The 14,187-nt window shown below is 37.2% G+C and overlaps 1 protein-coding gene across 1 annotated transcript in view; it reads right to left on the reverse strand.

Moving 5' to 3' along the window:
• Positions 1-428: 428 nt before the first annotated feature.
• Positions 429-14,187, reverse strand: part of LOC129262208 (sodium channel protein 1 brain-like) — a 31,342-nt gene continuing 17,583 nt past the window's right edge. Inside the window, exons 14-28 of the mRNA XM_054900289.2 lie at positions 13,139-13,325; positions 12,647-12,918; positions 12,182-12,352; positions 11,684-12,040; positions 10,955-11,309; positions 10,317-10,450; positions 9,287-9,811; positions 8,735-8,908; positions 8,290-8,412; positions 7,535-7,798; positions 7,077-7,139; positions 6,541-6,678; positions 6,069-6,182; positions 3,720-3,990; positions 429-3,335 (exon numbers count right to left, since the gene is read on the reverse strand). Coding sequence (XP_054756264.2) covers positions 2,062-3,335; positions 3,720-3,990; positions 6,069-6,182; positions 6,541-6,678; positions 7,077-7,139; positions 7,535-7,798; positions 8,290-8,412; positions 8,735-8,908; positions 9,287-9,811; positions 10,317-10,450; positions 10,955-11,309; positions 11,684-12,040; positions 12,182-12,352; positions 12,647-12,918; positions 13,139-13,325 — 4,422 coding nt within the window. The 3' untranslated portion in view covers positions 429-2,061. The remainder of the gene's footprint in view (positions 3,336-3,719; positions 3,991-6,068; positions 6,183-6,540; positions 6,679-7,076; positions 7,140-7,534; positions 7,799-8,289; positions 8,413-8,734; positions 8,909-9,286; positions 9,812-10,316; positions 10,451-10,954; positions 11,310-11,683; positions 12,041-12,181; positions 12,353-12,646; positions 12,919-13,138; positions 13,326-14,187) is intronic.

A 14,187-nucleotide genomic window follows, 5' to 3' on the forward strand; every position in this document is an offset into this window, starting at 1 on the left:
CCTTTCTCTTAAATTTCCTCCCCTTTTCTCCGCCTGTCATCCTCTTTTCTCTGTCTCTCATTCCCTCTCCCTCTATTTTAGCTTTTATGTTATTTTCCTTTTGTTTTCATTATTTTGTTTATCGTTATCATCATCAACATCCTAATCTTAATCATCGCTAACATCAATACTACCATCATCATCACCATCATCATCATCACCATCATCATCACCGTCATCATCATCATCATCATCATTATCATCTTATTCATCATCGTCGTCGTCACCAATCATTATCATCATCTTCATCATACCATCATCATGGACATCATCATCATTATCTTCATCATCACCATCATCATCATCTTCATCATCATCACCTTTATCCCCATCCCCGTTAGCATCATCAAACCTTCATATGGGAGAACGAATGAATTTTGACGAAAATGTTTACAATTTTCGTACAAATAATCATGTACATTTATTAGCATCAAAGCGGAATCATATAAAAGCCCCTTCTTCTTGACGAAACACAACATACATCTCTTTTTCTACATGTGTTATTATACAACTCTATTTAAGATAAAAATACAAAAGGCGGCGGTGGTAATCATCAACGTAGTCGTCGTCGACATCGTCAGCATTCGTTTTTTAACAAGAAAGACAATATAAAATACCAATATCAGGGTACGGGTTCTGATGCGTGAGGGGTATATGAAAGTAACTTAACACACGATGCAAATATGCACTTGCATTATACTTTAAAATTTAAAGAAAATGTTGCATAATAATAGACAAAAAGAGTATGATGCCAAATACAAGACGGCTTTTCGGATAATTGTGAAAAGCTAAGTCCTATAATTCTTATAATATATATTTTTAAATATACACATTCTGGCAAAGAACTATGCACAAAAAATAATTCAACATAACATTATCAAACGAAAAAAAAACGCAAAAATAACTCATCTATTCATTTACTACTGACTATGAACCATTAATTTTACTTAATTTTAATCAAACAATGACAAAAAAGCTTCATCCCTTTTTGACAAATCAATCATGCACACATTATTTTATTCGGTAGTTACAAGGTTGTAATAGGAAAGAAAATTACAATACTATAAAAAGTGTAATTACACCCAAAATAAGGCACTGGAATATAACAATGAATTATTCACGAAATTGTATCTATCCTCATAAAACAGCGTTCATGCTTCTTTCACAAGATTCGAAACAGCTTTCGTGTGATGACTTATTGCACAATATCCTAATTCATTTCTTGCATTCAAAGTCGGTTTTCATGAATATAATTCACATAGAATATGTTAATGTTAAAGCTTGTCAATTTGGCTAGCGGGTATACGTTGATGTAATCTTTATTGTTGCGGGGGTTCTATAAGAGAAGTAAATTTATATTACCGAAAACGACTTTTAAGTCAATGACTTACTGTTTCTGACTTCGTCAAGTAATTTTTCACAGGCATCACGATTTCAAATAACACAAATAAGGTTACATTCAGAATTTCTTCGAGAATTTCTCGTAAATAGTAAGAAAATAACAAAATCCCTTAAATTATTGTACTATATTTTGTCAATGATTCAATTTTCTTTAATGCCCTTGGGGCGTTTTTTTAATTTATTGTTCCGATTGCTTAAGTCCCCGGAACTACCAAGGATTAGGTCACCAATAGACCTATTGAAATAAACAAATAAAAATATTCTGAAAATACTAAGAAATTTATTACAAAAAAAATATGTATAAAGCTTAACATAAGAATGGAGGCACTTTGATATATTATCTTTAGGAAAAGAATACCATGTATCTTTTCCTCTATATATTCATGTGCTTAGTTCAGAAGCAAACATCTATAAACTTTTTTTTCGAAAAGATCCATTTAGATACCCTTTCCTGTATCTGGAAAAAAAATGATGAATCCGCTTCTGTATCCATGATCGCAGTAATATGGCATGACAAAATAATGTAATATAAATAATTTAAGAAGGGGATTTCAGTTTTAAGAAGTCCTAACTTCTTTACTCGACAGCACCGTCAATGCTACAAACCTTGACAGGTACGTGTCATACTTGTGTTGTAGTCTCATTTGTTCCCTGACTCCCCACTATATCCACGGACGCATCTATTGTCTGGATCTCACTCCCTTGATCATCCAACTGATATTTCTCTGCTTTATTATGAGAAGAAGGATTGTCTAAGGTTTCCTCTGGAATCATAGGAGTGGCGCTTCTCGACAGACCCAGCTGTCCGGGAAGTTCCATAGCAGGTCCTAGCGAGCTGCCGTGGCTCACATCCAAATTAAGTTTTCCTGCTTCTTGCGACACGGAGTTCTTCCGCGAGTTGCTATTGCTGGCCTGAGAGGCCCGATTAGCAGAAGCTGCTTTGCTGATCTCTCGCCTCAACCTGAAGAACCTATAAGCCCGCTGAACGATCTTTGCTGCTTGGCTCATCTTATTAATTTTCATTGTCGTTGTTGTAGGTTGATTTTGCTCGCGGTCGGGGAAGCTCTCAGCGAACTTCTCCGCCATTTGTTTCTGGAGTTCATTGAAATCATCCGACTCCTCCACGTCTGCTAAAACCCGTTTCGTTAACGAAAACAGAACATCCAGACAATGTAATCTAAATCCATCGTAGATCGGCATATCTAACGCTGCAATCTTTATTCGGTTTGGTCTGGCGAGGCGTAACGGTGCCTCTAAAGCGTCACAGAATTCACTTAGTTGTTCATATTTAATAAACTGCGAAGCGGAAGGATCGTATTTCTCCCAAATTTGATAGAACATTCCAAAATCATCTTCAGTAATTCCCACTTCCTCTTGCGCGTGGGCTTGACTGAAATTTTCCAGAATCACTGCAATGTACGTGTTGATCACCACTAGGAATGTAATAACAAGATATACTGTGGAGAAGAAGATTGGTACATAGAATCCACCACAGTTTCCATTCGGGAGCCCTCCGTATGTACTATTACAATTTGGCTCCTGAACCATCAACGGGTCTAAGACGTCGTTCCAACCGGCAGAGGTAGACAGGCGGAATAACAACAGCGCACTGTTTACCCAAGTCTGGAAGTTCGTGGTTTTGTCCAGAGCTCCGTCGAGCTTGACATGCCCGAACTGTGACATGCCGATGATCGAGAAGACAAAGATGACGAGAATAAGCAGAATTCCGATGTTAAGAAGGGCTGGCAAAGAAATGACCAGGGCGAAGAGAAGCTTCCGAATGCCTTTGGCCTGCTTCACGAGGCGGAGTACTCGACCGATCCTAAATAACCTCAACACTCTCAACAGTGTAGGATTGATGAATACACTGGATAACACATCGTCTAACACGATACCTGTAAATGATAGATTCAAAAGGAATGGATATCAACTCAGAGCAAGATTTGATGGTACATATCTCCACTTTCAATACAATCAAAATTGCACCAGTTAAACCCGTAAGAGAAACTCAGGGGAACTGATCCAGTTGGAATTTGATTCTAAATCAAATTTCATGTGAATACTTGATTGTTTTCAATATTGGGACATATACATGTTGTCATTATAAGAACTTGAAGTTTGAATTGAACCCCAAGACCATGAATATTTATTTCCTGTTTCTACCCCCCCCCCCTCCTCCTGTAACACGTAAATTCAATCTCATATGTGCCTCCAGGCTCCAGCCCTTTACCATCTAATTTCCAGATACCACCAGAAGCCACGCGTTTCCTGAAACTTACCAAGTACTGAGAAGATTACCACAATAAAGTCAAAGACATTCCAAGGAATCTTAAAGTAGTACCAACTGTAGCCGATCAGTTTGAGGATTGCCTCGCAGACGAAGATCGCAGTGAACACGATGTTGAACTGTGCCAGAATATCGGTGAGTTCTTTAGACATCCCGTAATGGTCGACCATCATCGTAATCATGTTCAGTACGATGACGGAGACGATGACAAGCTCGAATTTGTTGCTCGTTGTCAAGCGGTAGAAGAAATTCTGGATCTTGTTCTGCAGAGAGGTAATAAAAGACAAAGGAATATAACAATCAAGGTCCACTCACAGAAAATAAGAACAATCAAAGAACGGCTAAAAATGGTACTTAAGTGAATACCGAATAAATCTCCAAGAAATCGTTTCAACATATCAAAGATGCTGTTGTTGTAAGCTGTTAGATGATTTGTCACCGATCAGTAACATTCTTCATCCGAAAATGAAAAAAGTCTCAATCTGGTCGACGACAGATTTCAAATTTTTGCTATTAAAAAAAGAAGTGCTAAAGTAATGAAACTATTAATGATAATCTAACACTGCAAATACCTGAATAGTGCGATTAAAAATGAATGAACATGGCCAATTGGCCGGGAATCAGACAATTTTGGAAACTGAATAAAATAGCACAGGTGTACGACTTATAAACATCGTCGACTAAAGTTGATAGAGTAAAATGGATTTAATGTATTAGCTCAATCAATTTTCGTTAGTGCTTTCAAGGAAAGAATTTTCCTCGCTATATTTCAAGACCTAAATTGTCTCATAATAGCCACTGGTGACTGAGATTATCATTGATGGATAAGCAAACAGATAAGAATTCTATGGGACAAACCATTTATCAATCGAAACAAAAATAATTTATAAATATAAAAAAGGTTCATGCATTTATTTCAGGACTAAAGGAAAATCGACGGAAAACGTTTAAGAAAACTATAAAGGAATTTATCTACTTCTATGCTTTTTGGATACTTTGCCATAAGCTTTGGAAAATAGTATTATTTTTGTTATTCTATCTTTGTAATGTGCAAATAAACAAATACTATTCGACTGGTCGAAGCATAATAGTTTGTCATTAAAAAAATGACCTCATGTGCATAAGAAAAAAATGAAACGTTATTTTCTTCCGATAGTGTAAATCTTTATTTGGAGTGTGAGGAAACTTATTCGCCATGCTCATTTCCAATATTTGACTGATAGCACTTGATAAATAACGCGACTAAATTGTTCATTCGCCCATGAATTTTGAAGTACCAATTGTGCTGCTGTATAATAAAGGGTCAATAGAGATACACTCGAATGAGATATATATATCGAAAAAAATGAAACCGACTTAAGCTTTGGATACTGACGTAATGAAAACGTGCAAAGGATTTTTCACAAGGCACAACATTCGTGACAAAAACGCAAACACGCATTGTAAAGAACACATTGCAACAATACTTACTCCTGCCTGTGTAATGGAAATGCGCAATCACAATGAAGCATAAAGTAAAAGCAAATATACGATAAATCATAATAAAAACACAGTAAAAGCACAGTAAATTAATAGGAAAGTCCTATGCATCCCACAATGCACTACATGCCTCACCAATCCTGTATCAAAACATCTCAACGAAATACAGAACATTTTAAAGTGACTTAAGGAGATAGATGCTCAGCTATGCTTAACAAAACAAAGTGATTTTACTTGTTTTTTTTTGTTTGTATTTATTTATCTATTAATTTTTTTTTGGGGGGGGAACAATGCAAGTTTAGAAAAACATTTTACAACCTTCCCATTGAAAAACTTGCATTGTTACCCCCCAAAAAAAAAAATTAATAGATAAATAAATACAAACAAAAATAACAAGTAATAAAAAACATTTTACAACCTTCCCATTGAAAAACTTGCATTGTTCCCCCCAAAAAAAATTAATAGATAAATAAATACAAACAAAAATAACAAGTAATAATAAAGATAGCAATAATCAAACATAAATCAATAAATTTATTAGATACAAATAAAGTTCGCCGAATAATAAGACCCTCATTCAGTTGTACACCTCATTCAGTCATGCAAAAGCTATTTGTTTTAGACCCAGGGCTTAATTCTATCCAAAAGCTAATCATAAAATGACCCTTCGATTCTCGGACATATAACCATACATTCACAAAAAAAGAGTGATTCCTATTTACATCCAAGACCAAATCCAAGTCACATCAAATCCCATCACCCACTGTGTAGAAAGCCTCAAAACCAAGCAAAGCCACTTCACCTTTGAACTATAAACACCTATTGACCTTTACACTGTCTTGACAAGAAGTATAAACCTTACCGTTGGCTGTTTGATCTGCTTAGTAGGTTTCTTGACTCCCATTCGTCTCATGGTCTGGTAGTACTGCTTCTGACTTGTGGTTAGGAACATATCCATTGAACTATCTCCTTCGTACTGTCAGAAAGAAATGTGTAAAATCAAAATATATTGTTTTGAATAAAACGGTGATTTAACTTAGTTAGGCAAAAAGGACAGAAACTGAAATGCCAGGCCCATGACAGCTACCACCTCTCCTTCACTTGTGACGAAATTGATACTTGAAAAAAATTGAGATGACTCATCAAATTGACATGATAAAAGTTGGCATATATCATTTTCATAACAATAACCAATTTAGAAATCGATGTGATTTCATCGATGAACTTCAAAACAATCGGCGAACGGCATCATCTTCGATTTTGGCTCAATGAACATAATCGCCTATTAACCCAAATATTTGTTGCTATTGACAATTGCTTTTCGATTGACATACCTTGCGTTTTAGGGTGTTGAAATTATCGATGATGACTCCGATGAAAAGATTGAGAAGAAAGAATGATCCGAAGACAATGAGAATGACAAAGTAGATGTAGTAATAGAACCGGTTATCCTTGATGGGCTGAAGATCATCCTGAAGGATGGAAATAATGGAAACGTTTCAAATTAAGAATATGGTCGAAGATGGCGCTGGGGGATATTTCGATATGCAATATTGAAAAAAAATTGAACATAAGATAATGGTGTTATGATTATGAGGTATATCACTGGCTTTTTTGTACTTTTCTCCCGTTCCATTTTGCCCCCCCCCTCCATCTTCACGACGGAGACGCCTGGGGTACAGACCTAAGATCCTGAAAGGAATGTTGACGAAGATGAACTACGTTATTTCAGTACAGAAACAATAATCATCAAACGTAAACAATGCCGAAGGGGTGCAGGATAGCAGCTTGAGAAGTTTAAGAAATTAATGGTGAGAACACTTATCTGTATTTAATTTTGGAAATTACATAATGGAACGGGATAGATTACCTCACGTTTTCCCCTTGAATCTACAGCAGCAGACATAGCCTCCATCCAGCCCTCGAACGTTGTCTGGTTGAGAAAAAAATCATAGAGATAAAAAGACAGACAGAAACAGAAGGACAGAAGAGAGGAAAGAGGAATCACAAAGAGGAGAAAAAAAAAAGTTATTCAAACGTTGAACATTTTTCGCGATACAAGTAAAGCTTATTTTATCTAAAAACGCTATGAAATGGGATAATTTTGTATTTAATTCATTGTACGTATCCTTTTACTTTGCTCTTATCACAATTATTCCGGTAGTGGTGATGGTTTTCTTTTAGTGTGTATATTTTAATTTCCTAACCTTTTCCTTGCTATCGATATCTAAATAAACTCTTCCTTAGAAATGTATTACAAAATATTGAGGAGGTTGGGGGCAACGCCCACTCTTTTATTTATCATCTTCTTTTCCTTCTAATACTCACCACTTGAAAGAGAGCCACGTAGCCTAACCCAACGTTATTGAAGTTGATAGGCGGTGTCTCCCACGAGTAATTCTTGGCCAGGCACTCTGATTTGTTGTTGACGATGAAGTGGAGCAATCGCTCGCCATCCTCATCAACGCAACGATCAAAGAGCCCCTTGAAGAATAGGACACCCATGATGGAGAAGATGAGCCAGATCATGGCACACACGAGCAGGACGTTGGCTATCGACGGAATGGCATGGACTACAGCATTGACCACAATCTACAAAAAGGTAATAGGTTTTAAGGATATTGAATGCTTCTCCACCGTCAACCGCATTACAGTTAAGATTATTGTCCATTAATTATCGTCGTAGTCGACATAGTCTATGTTGTCCTCATCATCATAATCATCATCGCTCATTACAATACTTGTCGTTGTCGTCGTCACGTCTTCACAGAACTAATCGACATTTTATCATCTTTATGGTTATCCCAATGGTTTTTAATATTTAAACATTTGAATTATTTTAGCAACGAGCCTGGTAATGAAGATTAGAAGATTACATTTGCTAAGTAGATCGTATCAAGAAACTTTAAGGACAATGTTTTTTGGTTTTTTTACAAGACAGATACACTAGTCATCAAACGTAAATGAATATAAACTATTAAACATAAGTTTTTTGCTGTTTTTTGTAAATAGAGCCGAATCATGATAATATCAAGTAGTGTCTCTCAATAATTATTTTAAGCAATAAAGCCATCTGTACGTACCTTCATGCCTTCCCATCGGGAGATGGCCCTTAGAGGCCTGAGCGCTCGAAGGGTCCTAAGAGCCCTAAATGCAGCAAAGTTTGTTAGCCCAATAACATCACCCAAGATGCTAAGTAGACCGACCTTATGAAGGAAAAAAAATGGTGGATGTATTTCGTTTATCGACCTCACAAAATATTGATAAATCGAAAATAAATTGTGTCAAAAAAATAATAAAAAAATCATATTTGTAGTTGTTTTATCGTTATATTCTACAAAAAACAGTTTGCAGATATCCTTTGGTGATATACTTTCAACATTGGCTGTGCTAATGATAATCTTATTACGTGTGACTTTATACGTCACCATTGTCAGACAACAGGACTCAATTCGCCACCCATCCTGCAGAACGAACCCCTGGAAACATCTGCAAAGAAAAAATTAAAATATCCTAATTCATACTTACAAGAACAATAGCAAAGTCTAGCCAGCACCAGAAACTTGTGAAGTATTTGACGAACCCGTAGCCACTCCATTTGATCAACATTTCAACAACAAATATGCCAAAGAACACATAGTTGAGGACCTTAAGGATCTCCTGACGTCTTGGATGCTGATCTAGGTAGATGTCTTCAAAAATCTGAAGTGAAAAATTGAAGAATTTAAAACCAATTAATGTGTGTGTTTTGTGACATTCTGTATTAGCGTGTTCACTGTGTTGCAAATAGTTTAATAAAATCGGGAAAAACGTTCATCATTACATGGTCATAATACATGTACTGAACAATTCGAGAAGTATTCTCACGGATCAGCAGATGGTAATTAAAGTAAAAATCAATATGAATTTAACAAAAAAGATAATTAGGAAGATGTGACGAGAATGAGGAATATGGGATAAAGAAAAATGGGGAAAACCATAGCACAGGATGACGTTATGAAGCAGATGATATATCGATAGACTTGAAGTTGATTTGGAGGATAAGGAGAAAATAGGAATGATCAAAGGGAGAAACCTTACCAAGGTGAAACTGCTTCCGAATATGACAATGATGATAAAAGTCTCAAAGACTTTGTGCTCGCAAACCGTGAACATAATTTCCCGATACCGTCTAAACCGGTATGCCCAGTCGTTCTCGTTAGGATCAAGACAACATGGGATGCACGAACATTTCTTGGCGTAGAATCTCGTGCACATCCCTGGCAGGCAGTCCTTGACAGGGTCCTCTAGGATAGGTTCCTCGATAGTGGCAGTTGTGTTGACAACCACAGCAGTATCTCTCCTGCTTGCGATGCTCGCGAGACTTGCATGACTGACAGATCGACCTGGAATTGGTGTGGGAGCGACTGAGCGTGGAGGTTCGATCTCCCCCGTCTCAGCATTGGTACTGACAACGAGTGGGCAGTCGCCAGCGTCGTTCGACAAGGAGTCGTTCTCGTGAGCGTCCGGGGGGTCAAGGCGGAGAGAAGGAGGTACTCTTGGTGGAGGCAGGATGGCAGGGACAGGGGCGGGTGTGACAAATGCCACGTGTGGACGATTTGGAAGCTGGTGAAACAAATAATAGGCATAAAAAGTGGAATATGAGCCAGAGTTTATGAGGATGAAAATTATCATGACAAAGAAAGTGAGAACATAATAATAAGCTTTAGAAAGAAATTATTCTGAATTCATCGAGAATGGTACCTAAATATGATGTCACATGAACCTGTTAGTGTGCCCCTAAATGACAGAGAAGTTCCATATATTCCAACGCAAATAAAAATGATATACTTCCTAATCAAACCAAAATGAAGCTATCTAAAGTAGATATGAAAGTAGAATATGTACGATATCTATTACTTCTGTGACCCTTTCTGTCATTTCTTTACTTGGTTATATTCTGCATTAAAGCATTGCCCTTACGCGATATCTGTGTCATTATGTCAATTTGCTACCGTAAAATACAATTTTTTCGCCTTTTTTTCATTTCAAAAATTGGTCAGACCCCACCCTCCTTGCCTTAAATATAAAATTACTACGCCACTTGCCACTACATTTTTTGAGAACCTACCGATCTGAGACTGACTGCACTGCCGTTATGACTGCCTCCATTGGTATACATGAGGGGTAGGTTTCCATTAGATGCAGCTAAGGCAGGATGCAGGTGGAACCCGTTTGTTGTTAGTTGATTTCTGCGTCTGATAACTAAATTTTTTTAAAAGGGAGAAAGTAATTGATAGATACAATTTTTTTTCAACTGAATTAGTTTTTTCTTTAATTGTGTGTGAGATATGATATTGCTGTATTCCCAAACGATGTTCATACTATCCGAAACTCTTCTATTTGGTTGATCAACACATTTGATGCATAGCCAAGCTCGAGAATGATATCAATTTAACCTATATCTTATCGTGGAACATTAAGGGATCAAGTCCATCATCAAATGTCATCAAGAGTCCGGTACAAACAAGCCATTCTTAAATGGTGATTAGTGATCGGTAAATACTAATTTGAATGTGCTTGGAAAATAAGTTATTTCAACTTCAATCTTCTTTTTGTTTTCTATTTGTAAGGAGTAACTGTATAATGTAGATAACAGAAGAGGATTACTCTCAAGAGATCAGTGATTCACAACTTCCCTTACTGATGATATTGACATTTATCACAGCCTTTGCAGTGCTATCAATATCAATGATATCTTTAACCTACCTGTTTGCGAGCTGTTGTCTATGTCGATGGTTGAAATCTTATCTTCGTCTTTACCCACATCCTCGACCACGATGAACTCGTGGATTGTGGTCTTTCCGCCATGGCCATTCTCGATCGGGAGAATGCCGTTCTTCGTCGTTCCATTACCAAGGACCTTCAAATTCTCCGTGCTGTCCCCGATCTTGTTTTTGTTCCTGTATTTCTTGCAGCAAAGGCATGGCCGCACCAAGTACTTCAAGAAGCGGCCTATCTTTCGAAAGGCTATAATCAACTTGGATTCTTCGGCCTCTTTCTTGTTCTGAAGGGAGTCCGAGGCAAAAGAGTTGAGCAACAAGGCCAAGAAGAGATTCAACATCTGTAAGAGGAAATTAAAATTTGGATACGTCTTCATGATTGCTATTTCATTTTATCTCACTACTTTACGATATAAACTGATCTTGAATTACCAGAAATTCAGTTTATCGGAATTCTAAATACAGTCTTGACGATTCCTTATTTAATTGACCAAATACGACTACTTAAATGTATGAATTTTTTTAAGAATCACCGTCGTCGTTGGTCTCTTTACAGTTTCAAGAATAATGTACCTTTAAAATAGTAGACAAAAAAGAAGGGGTTTTAACAAAAAGCCTAGGAAATCGTTGTTGGAAATAATCAAAATTAATTTTATTTCGCTGTTGACATAACAACGGACATGAGTTATTGTAGAATCGTGTATGGGATGATTACCATGATGTTCCCCACGATAAGAGTCCCGATAAAGAGGATGATGCAAAATGGTTTGTTGGCCACGTTCATGCAGTCATACAGGGGCTCGATCCACTCTCCACATAGGATTCTGAAGATCAGCATGATGGAATGATGGAAGTCCCGGAAGTGCCATGGAGGCACTTCCTCTAAGGTGGCCACACCGAAGTTCTCTGGCGTGTAGCTACCTCCAAGGATCTGCATTCCAATGACGGCGAAGATGAACATGACAATCAGAAGGACGATCATCACGTTACCGATGGCAGAGATTGCCGACGCGATGATAGATAGGAGGGTCCGCATTGTTGTCCACGATTGAGCGAGCTTGAGAACTCGCAGCTGTATGAAAAAACGGTAAAATTTTGGAATGTTAATAATTCCGGGAACGTGACAATATTTAGACTGCAAAGACAACAACAAATGCAAACACCATTTACGATAGACTTATTTCATTTTCAGAAGATAATCAGTTAGACTTACCAATCGAAAACTCCTTAGAACGGAAAGACCTTCGACATTAGCCAGACCAAATTCAATAAGACTCACACAGACGACAAATAGGTCAAAAACATTCCATGGATTTTTGAAGAACTTCTTATCCAAAGCTATCAGTTTCAGTGCGCACTCGATAGTGAATATGTAAGTGAAGACCTGAGGAGAAGAGAAGGAATTATAAGATTTTGTTTTCAATTACTGACATCCGATCATGTTCAAATAAATTATAAAATATTAATCATATGTCAAGAGAATAGGAGAATAAAAAAATGAGTTAATTTTACTTTTGTTTTCGTCATGACTCTATCAACCACCATCCGGCACACATATACAGATTATTCCCTCTACAGCTCAACACTAACCAGCGTATTTTTAAGAACAAAACCCAATCTCCCGCACATGGTATTCCTTTACAAATCTCCACGAAGACCAAGATGGCTGCCATCTTACCTTGTTACCCTCTTCTGAGATGTAAGCGAGGTAGGCATCGATCTCTTCATGGTCCATCATCAGGAAGGCGGTATTACCTAGGATGCAAAGGGTGATGAAGAGGTCCATCAGAGGATCAAGGACCACCCAACTGGCCAAGTACTGCACCTTCCGCCAACGGCGATAGTGAGGAACGGTGCAGATGAAATTCCGCCGGCAACACCCGCAGCAGCATTTGTAATCACAGCATGGATGGTCCTTTTGGTTATCGGGGTCATCTTCGTTGAATGGGACTAGAAATACGAAAAAATAAAGTATTTCTAATATTAGAACTCTCTTCATTTAATTTGGATACTCTGATTGTACAAATGATCGATTTTTCTTTTAATTTCCAAAAAAAAGGTAAGCGTACGTAGGTGGTACTAGTTTGTGATGCTGGATATTAGGGATTAATGACTGGAATGAACATTGATTGAATTCTGCAGTGATAATTGTTTCTTTTCAGATACTTACTCGGCGCTTCATCGTCTTCATCATCACCTTCAGCGGTTGATTGCTTGGCATGACTCTCGGAGTCCAGCTTGCTTCCTGCGCCTGACACACTGTCTATATTCTCCGTCATGGAATCGTTAATGTCCGTCATCCCATCGTTCATTTCTGTCCCTTGGTCAGCATCGATAGCGCCCTCTCCGTTTGGTCTCTGTACAAAACAACCATAGAAATCAGTCAATGCTCAAAATATGGAGCAGTTATTGTGAAGGAGGTGAATAATTGAATGAAGCCCTGCAATGGATGACAACACAAGTGCCATCCTCGACGTATGGCCCATTGTATAATATCATCGTTCCACTTTCTCTCTTTGGAAGAATCTACCCCATGGAGTCGAAGTGAGGGTATTGTTGCCTATTCTTCTATTGTTTAAATACAATAGGGTGACCATGCAGCATATCGATCTGGATGGTTGCTTCCCAGCGGAATGGCGCATGAGCAGCCAAGCTGCTATAATATGAAAAGTCGCTCATTTGTAATGTTCCTTTCCACTTACTTAAACATTTAAATAATGCTCGACTAAATGTTATTGATATATAAAAATGTAATATTATAACAATGATAAACCAACGACATCAATGAAATTGTGAGGAATCAAAGTTCCTAAATATGATCATAGTTGATATTTCAGATTATTAGAATTGCCCACACCCCAAGGGTAAATCGTATGAATTATATGATATAATACAATATATTATATAAACTATTGATTATTACATTTTCATTTTAAGTCATCCATCGTTGTTTTAAGTGATTAGTGTTTGTTTTTCGAAATCAATGTTTCGTTTAACGGTATTTCTTTATTCAGAATGTACATATATTAGCCAAGTTGATAAAAAAAAACTCTTTGAATAATTGCTGTACCTTTGATTTAAGCTGGTTAGCGAAATTAAAATTAGCACATAATTTCACACAATGGAATCAGATTAAAACATTCATATTCAAATTTTTACTACCAATCAATTCCAATAGATTTTGATGAATTTTTGGAAATTGTTATAAATCTCTTTAAT

Source organism: Lytechinus pictus, chromosome 5 (assembly GCF_037042905.1).
Source record: "Lytechinus pictus isolate F3 Inbred chromosome 5, Lp3.0, whole genome shotgun sequence".
Lineage (NCBI taxonomy): Eukaryota > Metazoa > Echinodermata > Echinoidea > Temnopleuroida > Toxopneustidae > Lytechinus > Lytechinus pictus.